Genomic DNA, 14,442 nt, shown 5'->3' with positions numbered 1-14,442 from the left:
TGGCGCACACCACACAAGTTTCAAAGAAGTAGCTCAAAATAACCAAAACTAATATCCTAAAAATATCTTGATAAATTAATGAAAATTGCATTGAGTGTTACAAAACCAAAAGAAATATAACGTGGAAATAAAAAGTAACATAAATCAAAACAGAATAATAATGAATAGGGATAACTGAGTGTGAAAAAGTTACAAAACAAATCACAAAAAAAAAGGTCTCGTATTGAAAGGTCTCACCAACGATCAAACCGTTGATGAGATCAAAATTACTTTGACAGAATTACTTGGTATAGCCCCTACCCAAGTAATTCTGATGAAACAAAAATCACGAGGCGACAACAGTCAGCGAACTGGAATTTCCCTTGTAAATTATTTAATTCATTTTAACCGCAGTGAGGTTAATAACTTAAATTTTTTTTTGAAAAAGCACATGCTTCATATAACGTGCGTGTAAAATGGGAACTATATCGAAAGTTTGGCGGAGGTGAAAAGCATACCACCCAATGCCGTGTTTGCCAACGTTATGGCCATGGTTCAAAGTTTTGTAACATGGACCAAAAATGCCTCATTTGTGGAGACTCTTCTCACAAAAAGGACACATGTCCTGTGAAAGAGAGTAAAAATTTTCGCTGTGCGAATTGTAACGGCAACCATATGTCGAACTTTTATAAATGCCCAGCCCGTTTAGCAATTGTTAAGGCAAGGCAAGGTAAACAAAATTCAAAACAAACTTCAAAACAAAATTCTCCAAGCGTACCAGTGATGCATAGTTTACCTACTCCTTTGCATACCCGTTTAACTTATGCACAGGTTACAGGTAGTTCGAACATTATACCGCCTAGTGTTGGTAGTTCGAAAATGACCGTTATTATGGGTAAGCAAAATACGCTAGAAAATAATTGTACACCTATTACTTCAGCTAATATTGCTACCGAAAATATTTTTTCTAATGTCAACTGCCTGTGGCCTATTACGGCAGGTAAACTTTCTTTTTTGCAACAGGCAATGTTCGATCTTATGAACGCCATGTTGCAGGCAAAATCAATGTTTGAAGCCATTCAAATAGGCACAAATTTTACTATTAAAATTGTTTCTAATTTAAAATTTAGCAATGATTTTAAATAAAACAATTAAAATATTAAATTGGAATGCTCGCTCATTGAAGGCCAATGAGAATGAGCTTTTTAATTTTTTAACAGTAAATAATGTGCATATTGCAATTATTACTGAAACATTTTTGAAACCTAACATTAAATTAAAATATGATCCCAATTACGAGGTTCATAGATATGATAGGATTCAGGGTTCCGGCGGTGGAGTTGCAATTGTTATTCATCGCCGAATCAAACATCGTGCTCTTCCCCATCTTGAGACGAAAGTTATTGAAACTTTGGGAATTGAAGTTCAAACTGAACTTGGGATTTTATTGATTGCCGCAGCATATTTACCATTTCAATGCACACGCGAGCACAAAAATTATTTTAAAGGTGATTTACAAAAACTCACCAGAAATCGTTCGAAATTTTTCATAATCGGCGATTTTAACGCTAAACATCGTTCATGGAATAATTCTCAAAGTAATTCCAATGGCAAAATTTTATTCAATGATTGTTCTTCAGGATACTATTCTATTTTGTCTCCGAATAGTCCTACATGCTTTTCTTCTGTAAGAAACCTTTCAACAATTGATTTGGTGCTAACAGATCAAAGTCATGTATGTAGTGATTTGATCACACATGCTGGCTTTGATTCCGACCATCTTCCAATAACTTTTTCTTTATCACATGAATCAGTTTTAAACCCTATGAGCTCTGTTTTTAATTATAACAAGGCTAATTGGGAAAGATACAAAACTCACATTGAGAGAAATTTCAATAATGAGCTTGATTTGCAAAACGAAGTGAATATTGATTCCGCTTTGGAAGCATTAAAATGTGCAATTGTTGATGCCAGGAATTATTCTGTTCCAAAGGCTCAAGTGAAATTTGATTCATCAATAATTGACGAAAATCTTCAACTTCTAATTCGTTTGAAAAATGTCCGCAGACGTCAATATCAACGTTCTCGTGACCCTGTTTTTAAAACTATTTATAAAGATTTACAGAAAGAGATTAAACATAGATTTACTCTTCTGAGAAATCAAAATTTTGAGACTTAAGTTGAAAAATTGAAACCATATTCAAAACCATTTTGGAAGCTCTCGAAGATTCTTAAGAAACCTTCAAAGCCTATTCCAGTTTTAAAAAATGGTGAACGTTTTCTTGTATCCAATGAACAAAAGGCTCAAAGACTTGCTCAGCAGTTTGAGAGTGTTCATAACTCAAATTTGAATTTTGTGAGTCCAATTGAAAATGAAGTCACACGTCAATTTGATTTAATTTCTTCCCAGAATTTTTTACCTGCAGAAATAATTGAAACTAACTTGAATGAGATTAAATCAATTATTAAAAATTTCAAAAATATGAAAGCACCTGGTGACGATGGAATCTTTAATATACTAATCAAACATCTCCCTGAGAGCACAATGGATTTTTTAGTGAAAATTTTCAATTGCTGCTTCAAAATTGCATATTTTCCCAAATTATGGAAAAATGCAAAAATTACTCCCATTTTAAAACCGGATAAGAACCCAGCTGAAGTTTCAAGTTATCGACCAATCAGTTTGCTTTCTTCAATAAGTAAACTGTTTGAGAGAGTTATTCTTAACAGAACGATGTCACACATCAACGAAAATTCAATTTTTGCAAATGAACAGTTTGGATTTCGCCATGGGCATTTCACAACTCATCAATTGCTCAGAGTTACTAATATGATACGAGCTAACAAATCTGAAGGTTATTCCACTGGAGCTGCTCTTTTAGACATAGAAAAAGCATTCGACAGTGTTTGGCATAAAGGTTTGATTGCGAAATTGCAAACTTTTAATTTTCCAATTTTCCTAATCCAAATTTAAAAAAATCATCTTACTGATCGAACTCTGCAGGTTGTCTATCAGAATTCAAAATCTGATAGATTTCCTGTCAGAGCAGGTGTGCCTCAAGGTTCAGTCTTGGGTCCAGTCCTGTACAACATATTCACTTCAGATCTTCCTGATTTGCCTCCAGGATGCACAAAGTCATTGTTCTGCGATGACACAAGCATTTCCGTAAAAGGAAAAAGTCTTCGTGTCATATGCAGTCGATTGCAGAAAAGTTTAGATATTTTTTCTTCCTACTTGCAAAAGTGGAAAATCTCTCCCAATGCTTCTAAAACTCAAATGATAATTTTTCCGCATAAGCCTAGGGCTTCTTTCCTCAAGCCAAACAATAATCACGTTGTCAAGATGAATGGGGTTATTTTAAGTTGGTCCGACAAGGTTAAGTACTTGGGACTAATTTATGATAAAAAACTTATTTTCGAAGAGCACATTGAGAGTATACAAGCCAAGTGCATCAAATATACGAGATGTTTATATCCTCTCATTAACAGGAATTCTAAACTTTGTTTAAAGAACAAACTTTTTATTTACAAACAAATTTTTAGACCAGCAATGCTTTATGCTGTACCGATCTGGTCAAGTTGCTGTTCAACAAGGAAGAAAACGCTCCAAAGGATTCAGAATAAAATTCTGAAAATGATTTTAAAGCGTCTTTCTTGGTTTGGTACACTCGAATTACATAGACTTACTGGTGTTGAACCATTTGAAGCTTGTCAAATAAAATTATTAACAATTTTCGACAAAAATCGTTGCAATCCTCTATTGCTACGATAAGCTCTCTTTATAGCCAATAAATTAGCAATCAAGTTAGTTGTAAGTTTACTTCCCCTTTTTGACAAGTAGGTTTAAATCCCTACGAATGATAAGTCCTAATTGCGAAAGCAAACAAATCCTAACAATTAAAATTACAAATTTCTAGCAGTGTTGAGAAGTCACCATTTGTGATTGGACACACATACTCATTATTTACTAATATTCATCATAAATACTTAAGCTACTAACAAATCCCCCCTTTAAAAACAAAAAAAAAACGTCAATGACACAAAGTTAAACAGAATGGCGATGTATGCCATCAAACTTGACACGTAACTGGCCGAAAAATGTCGCAAACAGGCACAAAATATCACAAAAATAATATTTAATGAAAATAACATAAAGAAAAACGTACAAATATTATTGTTGAACAAATGGTTTAAAACGTTACAAAATTGCACTTAGAAAGACCAGGAAAATAATACTAAAATGGCATGAGAATGTTGCATGAAAATGACTCTATTAGATGTAAAATATAGTATGAACATGACACGAAACAGCACGTAGAATGGAAATGAAAAGTGATATGAAACTGGCAATGAAACGAAATGAAACTGACATAAGAACACAAGAATTCACAAGAAAGAATGATATTCAAACACACACACACACACATATGCACACACACGTCACTTACACACACAGAGTATTAATGGAGACTGGATGGCACCTCAGGATGATCATGATATTCCCTACAAGCTATGCGAAACGTCGCGTACAGACTGGGAAGTCGGAGTTCCTGATGTCCGTCCCGGTTCAATGATATTTTTCACAGATGGCTCAAAAATAGGTAACAAAACTGGTGCAGGAATCTTCGGCTCTGGAATTAATGTTTCAGTGGCAATGGGACACTGGCCAACAGTGTTTCAACCAGAGATTTTTGCAATCCTTGAATGTGCGAATGTGTGTCTGACTAGAAAATACAAACATGCAAATATTTGTAATTTTCCTGACAGTCAAGCAGCGCTGAAAGCACTTGATGCTTATAAATGTACGCTTTTGTAATATGGAAAGCGAGACATCGGAACATCTGCTGTGCAGTTGTGGTGCATTATTTAAACGCAAATCAAGGTTTCTTGGTAGTGGCTGTTAACAGCCCAAAGAGGTTTGGTCCTTGAATCCTGGGAAGGTGAAGGTGATAAACCATGAAATATGGGACTGGGAGCGTGTCAGTGCAGGTACCTAATCACTCAACAATAGTGGTCATTGTATTTTGCAAGGGGACACGTATAGCAATTTACTGGGATATATTACAAAAGTTCACATCAATGGACAACGTAATTCTACTTCCCTAACACACAAAAAAACACACACACGCCACTTACACACACACACATACACACACACCACTCACACACACATACACACCACTCACACACACATGTCACTTACACACACACACGCCACTTAAACACACACACACATACACACTCATACACGCCACTTACACACACAAACGCCACTTACACACACACACGCTACTTACACACACACACATACACGTCACTTACACACATACACACGCCACTTAAACACACACACACCACTTACACTCACACCACTTACACTCACACCACGTACACACACCCACACACCCACACACCCACACACACACACACACACACACACACACACACAAACACACACACACAAACACACACACACAAACACACACACACAAACACACACACACAAACACACACACACACACACCCCACTTACACACAAACACACACACACACAAACACACACACACACACACCCCACTTACACACATACACACACACACACACACACGCCACTTACACACACACACACGCCACTTACACACACACGCGCCACTTACACACACACGCCACTTACACACTCACACACACGCCACTTGCACACACACACACACACACACACACACACACACACACACGCACACACACACACACACACACACACACGCCACTTACACACACACGCGCCACTTACACACACACGCCACTTACACACTCACACACACGCCACTTGCACACACACACACACACACACACACACACACACACACACACGCGCCACTTACACACACACACACACACACGCGCCACTTACACACACGCGACACTTACAGACACAAACGTGCCTCTGACAGACACAAACGCGCCACTTGCACACACACACACACTTGGGGGAAGAACCAATCACGTGGAAGCTACTTTCTTTCATCTTTCATGTTGGGTAATAACAGTCAACATTGTTAACAAATGACTGAACGCGTGAAATCATTTCGTCTATGTTTTTGAAGTCTGCGTTAGGGAAATATACCAATCGTATAAAAAATGTGTGTGGATATTCGACCTTCAAACTTTTCCGCAATTTTCACGGAGTAATTAGAAAATGGTAACTAAAATTATCATGTTATACAAATCTTGTATATTTTAGCTTTCCAACGGTATATTAACTATTGGAATCGGAACAGTTGTTTGAGCGCTATTGGCATCTAAAATCTTCCATTCCGCCAACCAAAAACGTTACATGTTCAATCCAGTTTTCACAGAATGTACCTTAGTATAGTGAAAAAAGACGTAGTCCCACGTCAAAAGATTCGAGTTTAGTGAAAAAACAACACAAAGTATGATAAAAAACGTAAGCATGAGAAAAAAAACCTATTTGCATTGCATTTGCTCTATTTATGGTGGAAACCTCAGCACTTTCTGTCAACTAGGACATGCATACAAGCTTCCATGCAAGCCTTCATGTGGGAAGCAAATGACTCTATTTTTTATTGTCACATCAAATGTATGAAGTATAATTTTGGAAGTAGAAAAGATCATTTTTAGTGTTCGCTTCCACTATGCGATCTTTTATGAGTTTTTTTTATTTGTGCTTAAATTGTATTTGAATTTTTTTTATTCAGTAATACTGCCGTTTAAGCATTGGAATATTATTTTATAATTGTACTAGCTAATCCGGCAAACTTCGTCTCGCCCATTTTTCTGTTTAGTTCAATAATTTTAAACATTTCAAATTCATTGACTCCTTGCGATTTTTTTATAGTCTGCAAATGCACGACGAATCGGCCATAGGATATAATCAAAGTCAAAAGGCGAATCGTTTGAAATGATTGGTTTTATCGGAATGACAACATCCTCAACTATTGGCTTCTGTACATCACCTCTATTCTGAAAATATCCATATTGAGTGGTATTCGATCCTTTTCAGCAGTTTTTCTGGCATCAATTTGATTTCGGAATTACCCATATTGGGAGGTATTCAGTAATTTGGTTGTTTTCAAGAAACTGACAGTGGTCATCTTTGAGTTCAAAATAGTTGACCAAATACCACCCAATATGGGTGTTTCTTTAACCAAAATGAGGCTCAGAGGCCAGAAATTTTCTGCCATTTTGAAATCCAAGATGGTGACTTCCGGTTTCTGGAAAACAGCCGAAAATGACCAAATACGGTATTTTCTGCCGTCTGAAAAATGAATTGACTGTTAGTAGTAAAATTAGTCTTTATAAGTCAATCATTTCACCACATATAGATTTTTTTTCATCCATAATATTTCTTGCAAACAATACACAAATGTTGAGACTGCAGCGCTTACAAAATAAAGTAATGCGATTAATATTAAGATGTAATAGATACACTTCCTCGAGTTTTATGCTGGACGCATTGCAATGGCTTTCTGTGAAGCAAAGAGTATATTTTTTGACAATGGTGTTTCTATATAAGATTTTGAATAATATGCTGCCTCGCTATTTGTGTGATCGAATTGATAGAGGAAGTGATTTTCATGGGTACAACACTATAAACGCGGATGATGCTAGAACACCACATTTTTTATTCGGAAGATCACAGAACTCTCTGTTGTACAAAGGAATAAACTTTTTCAATTCGATGCCAAGACAAGTAAAACGTTCAGCAACAATGGCGGAGTTTAAAAGGCTTTGTATTTCACACATAAAGTCTTGTAGACAGATTATATAGAATTTTTTGTAAATTAATGACGAAGATTGTAAAGCTTAAACTTTTTTTCTTATTTATTGGGTACATCAAGTTATTATGTTCATTGATGATGATGGATTTTTGTTTGAATATAGTTATATAATAACTAATATTAGAGTTAAAAAAAAAATGAGTCGGCTACACATGTTTGAGCCACGCGCGCGTAGACTGACATAGACAATCTGGATATTGAGTACATCAGGTTTAAACCCCTGAAATTGAAACAAAAAGCATAACGGGTTGATAAGTTGCTTTTTGGGTTGCTGTCACCTTTATTTTCTGAATTTATTTGCTTTTACGATTTAAAAAAAGGGTTCGGAGAAAAAAACTGAAAAGGCTTGGGTTTGCCTGTGGACTGTAGAGCTTGTTATCGGGAATTATAGTGTCATAGGATCTCTCTCGTAGTTCTGGATCGTTATCCAGAACCAATTCTGATTAGTTAACACTCCTAAATGTTAGGTTCAATTCCTAACCAAGTCCAGATAATTTTCGGGTTGGAAACGTTCTGGATGAGCCTTGGATCAATGTTATTGAAAAATCGTTTATTTTTTATTTATTTTAAAATTATTGGTATTCTTTTGAAGGGTTACTATGTCTGTATTAATAACCAGTCCGTTATTTGTTTGTCAACTGGTTACATTGTATGACTCTATATAATATCTTACTTAGATAAATCGACCAGCTCAAACCGATGTAGGGGTATGAGGTGGGACCATCATCATCATTTATATGAATTTCCCTAGTTTTCTCGCCGTAACATTTTGCCTTGGACAAAGACGAACACAACAAAACAAAGCCAGCTCAAATCAGACGCTCCGTTGTAAAGTTATGGGCGTCGCACATATGTAACTTTATTTTTTATATAAGATTGACAAAACCAGTCTGTTTTTTTGCTTTCTGGTTTAATTAAAGCAATTACTAGTTATCCAATAGATAAATCGTCTACCTCAAATCTTTGTAGGGGTAAGAGGCGGGACCATCATCATCGGTCCCTATCCGATACACTGTACAGAAATAACAGACAACATTGCTATATAAATGGCGAGAAAAGAACACAAAAATTGTTATGTGTGAGCATTATACTGAATTGACTATAAAACATAAACAATAAACGCAAAAATAAAATGTTCAAAAAAATAGGTCATAAGAGTACAAAATAGCATTTAATGTCAAAAATAGATGTATAATAACACAAAGAGTATCGAAAATGTCTTGAAAATATGTAAAAGCTGTGAAATATGGTACAGAAAAAGATCTTAAAAGAGTTAAAAACAACAGGACAATTGCACAGAATATTACAAAAAAAAAAAAACAAAGAAGATGATAAATGTAAAAGCACAAATAACATATAAATTACAAAAAATATACGAGAATTGTAAATAATGCATCGAAAAGAACATGAAAAGGTGGAACAATGAAACGAAAACGGTATCAAATATTTTAACAATAATTTTGAAACGGCATACAAAAAGAGAATGAAACGAAAATATAGCAGAAATGATGTAGAAATTGACTCCAAATCCATGCAAAAATAACACGAAAGTAGAGTTAAATTTGCAGTATAATGATATCAAAAAATATTACAAATACCCTAGTAACAATATTGGTTTCATCGAAGTTGTATAGCGCTTTAAACAGATAAAACAACGCTATAAATCTTTGATAAAACCAGTTTTGTTGCTTGGGATATAGCGTTTATATGAAACTAACCCCAGATATACACTAAAACAGGCACAAGCATGACACAATATGACATGATACAATGACAGGTAAAACAGTTGCGCAGAAGTGTTACAAAATTCGCACAAAAATAGGTAACTGAGAACTCATAACAACACTAGAACGGTACAAATTCAAACAAGATTCACATAAAATGATGCAAAAATACCTTTAAAATGACAAACATTATTCGATAATAACACCACAACTCAAACATTTTGAAAAATTGACTCAAAAACAAATTAACACAAAAAACAACATAATAAAGAGAAAAAGGTGAAATGACTCAAAGTTGATCAAGAATACTTTAAATATATATAAAATAATATACTTACAAAAGAATTACATGCGAATTATTTGCATAATTACTAAACTGAACTAATACAAAAGGGCATTGTGGGTGACACGGAAATGATACAAGAATGCAGCCTAATTTGTTTTTTTTAGGGACTTTAAAGGAAGCAATGACCATTAAAAAAATGGCACAAGAATTGTACAAAACTTGCGCGATAATGAGTTAAGCACTCCCAAAACAACACAAAAATCAAACAAAAACAGCATGAACAAATGGAATTTGAAATTGTTTTCCAGGTAAAAATAACAGAAGAATGACACGAATTTGTTTAGAACAAAAAGAGAGGTTGCCACGCAAGCATAAGAGGAAAATAATCAAAATAACACAAAAAACAAGGAAAAAAACACTGAGATAATTTGAATACGCATACAAAGTCGATTTTAGAAAAACATGAAACTATTTTAAAGATGTACAACATGGCATATAAAATGGCTTAAAAACACCATAATAGCAGAATAATTTAGATTGCAGTTGGGGTCAGGGATGCTAACTCTAGCGATCTCTAATGAATCTGTGGATTTTATCGATTTCTATAAAAATACTGATGGCACAATAGTTTGGTTGCTTATTCCGGTTGAATCATATTTTAGCTTAGTCCTGAAGGTGTGGTAAGAATTAACAGTCATTCCAAACATTTTTCCAATTTCTGTTCTTCTCCAGATCCTGGAACTGATCGACATCATCCCACTGACGTCAACCTCCGTGCGGTTGGAGTGGCTGTTGCACGTCAGCAGCTCGGAACAATTTGTCGAGGGCTTCTACGTGCGCTACCGGGAGCTGGACTCCGCCAGCCAGCGCTACAGTATGCTGTCGATTCCGAACAACGAAATCGAAAGCCACATCATATCAAACTTAAGTAAATTCACCAAATACGAGTTCTTCCTGACACCGTTCTTCAAGAACTTGGAGGGTCAACCGAGCAACGCGAGGATTGTTCAGACTATGGAGGATCTTCCGTCGGCGTCGCCGGTTAATGTTCAGACCGGAATGTTCAATCTGACAGCCGGTTGGGTCCGGTGGGGTCCTCCACCGAAGGATCATCTTAATGGAGTTCTGCAAGGGTATAAGATTCAGGTTAAAGCTGGGAATATTTCGAAACTACTGGCACAGATGACGCTGAACGCTAGTTCCTCCTCGGTTATGTTGAATAATCTTACGACCGGTTCCAGCTATGGCATTCGGGTGGCGGCATTCAACCGAGCTGGTTTGGGACCGTACTCGAAGCCAGTTCATCTAGTGATGGATCCATCGTTTGTGATTGTTCCACAGGGTGTCCACAATAGTTACAATGATCATGAAGATCACAGACATCATAATTTCCTTCACGAAACGTGGTTCATGATTTTCGTGGTGTTGTCTCTGTTTGTGATTCTGTTGTTCACAATTATCGGTGGGGTAATATTTTTCAAACGTCGACACGGTTTAGGAAAGCCGGTCGTTACGGTTCCTATCGGGGCTAGGCGGGACATTCCAAGCTTGAATGTTGTGCGGAAGGACAACGGTATCTGGATCGATCGCGGCTGGCGTACTTGCGACACCGATAAGGACTCGGGACTGAGTTCGATTAAGTTGCTGGAGGGTAATCACATTTATCCGAACCAGGCCCTGTCCGATGGAGGCACCGATTATGCTGAGGTTGATCCTAGAGGTGTTACTTCGTTCTACAACTGCAGAAAGGTGAGTTGTTTTTTTATGTGATGATTTTCGGATTTATTCAATGGTGGTTGTTCTAGTCCCCGGAAAGTCCTACCCCGTATGCAACCACTATGATCATTAACGGCATCCCTCATAGCGATAATGGGGATTTGAGCTTCCAAGGTCACGACACGTTTTCCTCGACGGCGTCGAGCTTCCGTTCGTTTTACGGCTACCCAAGGCCACTGAATAGTAATCAAGGTACAGAGCTTGAGTCTCATAGTCTCGAATCGCTGTAGTCTAAATTTACTCTTTCCAACAGTTCCTCCTAACTGGGTGGATTATTTGCCACCACCTCCGGAGCATCCACCACCGGCTCCCCAGCAGTTGGATATCGCTCACTTGAATCACGTCTACCCGGCCGATCAGCGGGTCGGATCCATCTCCAGTTCCCAGGGTTCCAGTTCCTACTGTTCCCGCCACACCGGCGGTTACAAGTGAGATACGGCCAAGGGCCGCTCCTACAATCAATACCTGATCAGTCCAATGGGTGCCCTCCGCGGCGACTGCTACCACTAGCGGTTCTAGCAGTCGTTGCCGTGTAGAAGAGTAGGCTCCGGAGACCATCGTTAACATCCTAGACTTTCGCGGCTGTGCTGCAGGGGGTTGGCCTTTGCTGTAAAAAGATATCACACACATACACATCCACCCCAGTAGAATCACCGAAAAGTGCCAACCGCTTTGCGGCGTTCCAGTGTTGCGAAAGTGAAGCGAATCATCCAAGCGAGACAGTTTTGGGCTGAAAGCAATTGAGCCCTAATGGTAAATGTTTTCTTCTAAGCTAAATTTTTGGAACTTATTTTAAACTTTGTTTAGGTTAGCAGCCAGCACATTTCTCCGGATTGGACATTCCTCACCGCGAAGGAACGAATCCAGTGATGAAGTTCGAGCTGCGGCTGCGCTAACCATCATCAGCACGGAGCAGACCGGCGTTTTGCGTCGAGATTTCTCCGAGAAGTGCCAAAGCTTGAATGGAAGAACGAAGAACGAAAGAAAAAAATACTAGCCCTTGTAGTGTACATGTTTGCATTCAGAAGAAAACAAAAACCATATTTACAAGAAATGTAAGTTCCATATCCGTGCAAGTAGTAGCGAGCCGAAAGAGTTTATTTTGTGAATCGAAAATGATGTTTTACAGGATTTCTGATCACTCGTAGTCTCGGGAAATAGATTTCAACCGATAAATTGCAGAATAGTGCGGTTTGTGTTGATTTATCGATGACATGTCCTGATGTAGAATATATCACATGCTGATGTAAGAAGGCTAACTAATTTTATAAAACTAATTTGTGCCTGATCAGAAAAAATAATCATGGTAGGTATTGAAGATACATGTTTTCACATCGAAATGAGCGCTTATATTTTGCCTAAATTTTGTTGGAAAAATACCTCACCAAATGAAAAGAGGCTTATGAATAGATTTCCTAATTATTCAAAATGATACTGTTGAAATGAAAATTTTTTATATCAAATGTATTTATTCTCATAAATAATTTAAATTTAAGTGTTATTCCGAATCCATCACGTTTTTCGTCAAGAAACTGTTGAAATTTCGTCTTGCAGATTCCAATCCTAATTGAGATACATTTCTATTTTCGTCTCGCTGCACAGTGGTCCAATAAGGCAAAAAGTGGAACTTAATTCCATAGCGCCTTCTAACTTCATCCTAGCTTAATAGTGTCTTCGGAGCAATTGTTTGTATGAATGACCCGCATAATTGCAAATTGTAAAAAAATATTAAAAGTTTACTATACTAAAAATAAAAAAATTAACTTTTTTGTGTTAAGAGATAGAAGAATTGTTTATTCAGCAAAGTTGTAGAAAATTCAAAAATATGAAACTTTGTTGAACAAATGAAAATCCTATCTTTTTTCGGTACAAAGTTATAAAGTACATTACATGGAACTTATTTAAAAGTTAGTTTTTTGTACTTAACTTTAGTAAGTTGCATTCTACACGAAAGTGTAGTTCGGAGGAATTGTTAGGGCACACAAAACAAACATTTTTGCTAAAGGTCATATATCTTCAGCACTTTTCCTTACAAAGGTATATCATATTTTAGCTTATTTTTTCGATAACTTCAAGAACGTATTGATTGAAAAGGGGCAAGTGGAATCATGATGTCAATACTTTTCCTTGAAGTTAAGCTGAAGTACTATAAACTACTTTAGGTTCCATTTGTCCCAATCATCCTATATTAGAGTACGGCGAGCATATGTTACAGTAGGTTTTCATATATCCAAAATACTAACTTTTTTGTGTTAAGAGATAGAGGAATGGTTAATTCGGCAAAGTTTTAGATTTTGCAAAAATATGACTCTTTGCTGAACAAACAAAATTCCTATCTTCATTGGGTACAGAGTTACAGAGTATTTTCTGTAATAGTTACTTTAAAGTTAATTTTTTGCACTTAACTTTTGTTAGCTACATTTTACAAAAAAACGTTGTTCTACAAAAGGATTTTGGCATACAAAATACACGTTTTTGTTGCAGGCTACACATCTCCAGGACTTTTCCTTACAAAGATATAGCATAATTCAGCATATTTTTTCGATAACTTTAAGAACGTATAAAGGAAAAAGGGGCAAGTGGAATCATGATGTCAATTTTTTTTCTCAAAGTCAGCTCAAGTGCTCAAAACTGCTATAAGTTCCATCCGTCCCAATCCACCTAATCTTTATTCTATACGTTGTTGAAGTTATCGAAAAAATATGCTGAAATGTGCTATAACTTTATAAGGAAAAGTCCTGGATATGTGTAGCCTTCAACAAAAACGTGTGTTTTGTATGCCCAAATGCTTCTTCAGAACAAAGTTTTCTTGTAAAATGTAACTAACAAAAGTTAAGTACAAAAACCTAACTTTTAAGTAACTTTTACATAAATTTTG

At 36.5% G+C, this 14,442-nt stretch overlaps 1 protein-coding gene across 2 annotated transcripts in view; it reads left to right on the top strand.

The window, feature by feature from the left end:
* The window catches only part of LOC129721814 (roundabout homolog 2-like), a 289,428-nt gene extending 276,889 nt beyond the window's left edge, over nt 1-12,539 (top strand). The window contains exons 11-14 of one of the 2 annotated variants that reach the window (XM_055674825.1): nt 10,521-11,537; nt 11,594-11,756; nt 11,818-12,317; nt 12,377-12,539. In XM_055674825.1, coding sequence (XP_055530800.1) covers nt 10,521-11,537; nt 11,594-11,756; nt 11,818-11,996 — 1,359 coding nt within the window. In that variant the 3' untranslated portion in view covers nt 11,997-12,317; nt 12,377-12,539. Of the gene's footprint in view, nt 1-10,520; nt 11,538-11,593; nt 11,757-11,817; nt 12,318-12,371 lie in introns of both variants that reach the window. The other variant, XM_055674824.1, reaches the window with a different exon arrangement.
* The last annotated feature ends 1,903 nt before the right edge of the window (nt 12,540-14,442 follow it).

The sequence above is a fragment of the Wyeomyia smithii genome, chromosome 2 (assembly GCF_029784165.1).
Source record: "Wyeomyia smithii strain HCP4-BCI-WySm-NY-G18 chromosome 2, ASM2978416v1, whole genome shotgun sequence".
Taxonomy (NCBI): Eukaryota; Metazoa; Arthropoda; class Insecta; order Diptera; family Culicidae; genus Wyeomyia; species Wyeomyia smithii.
This window is presented reverse-complemented; position numbering and strand designations above follow the sequence as displayed.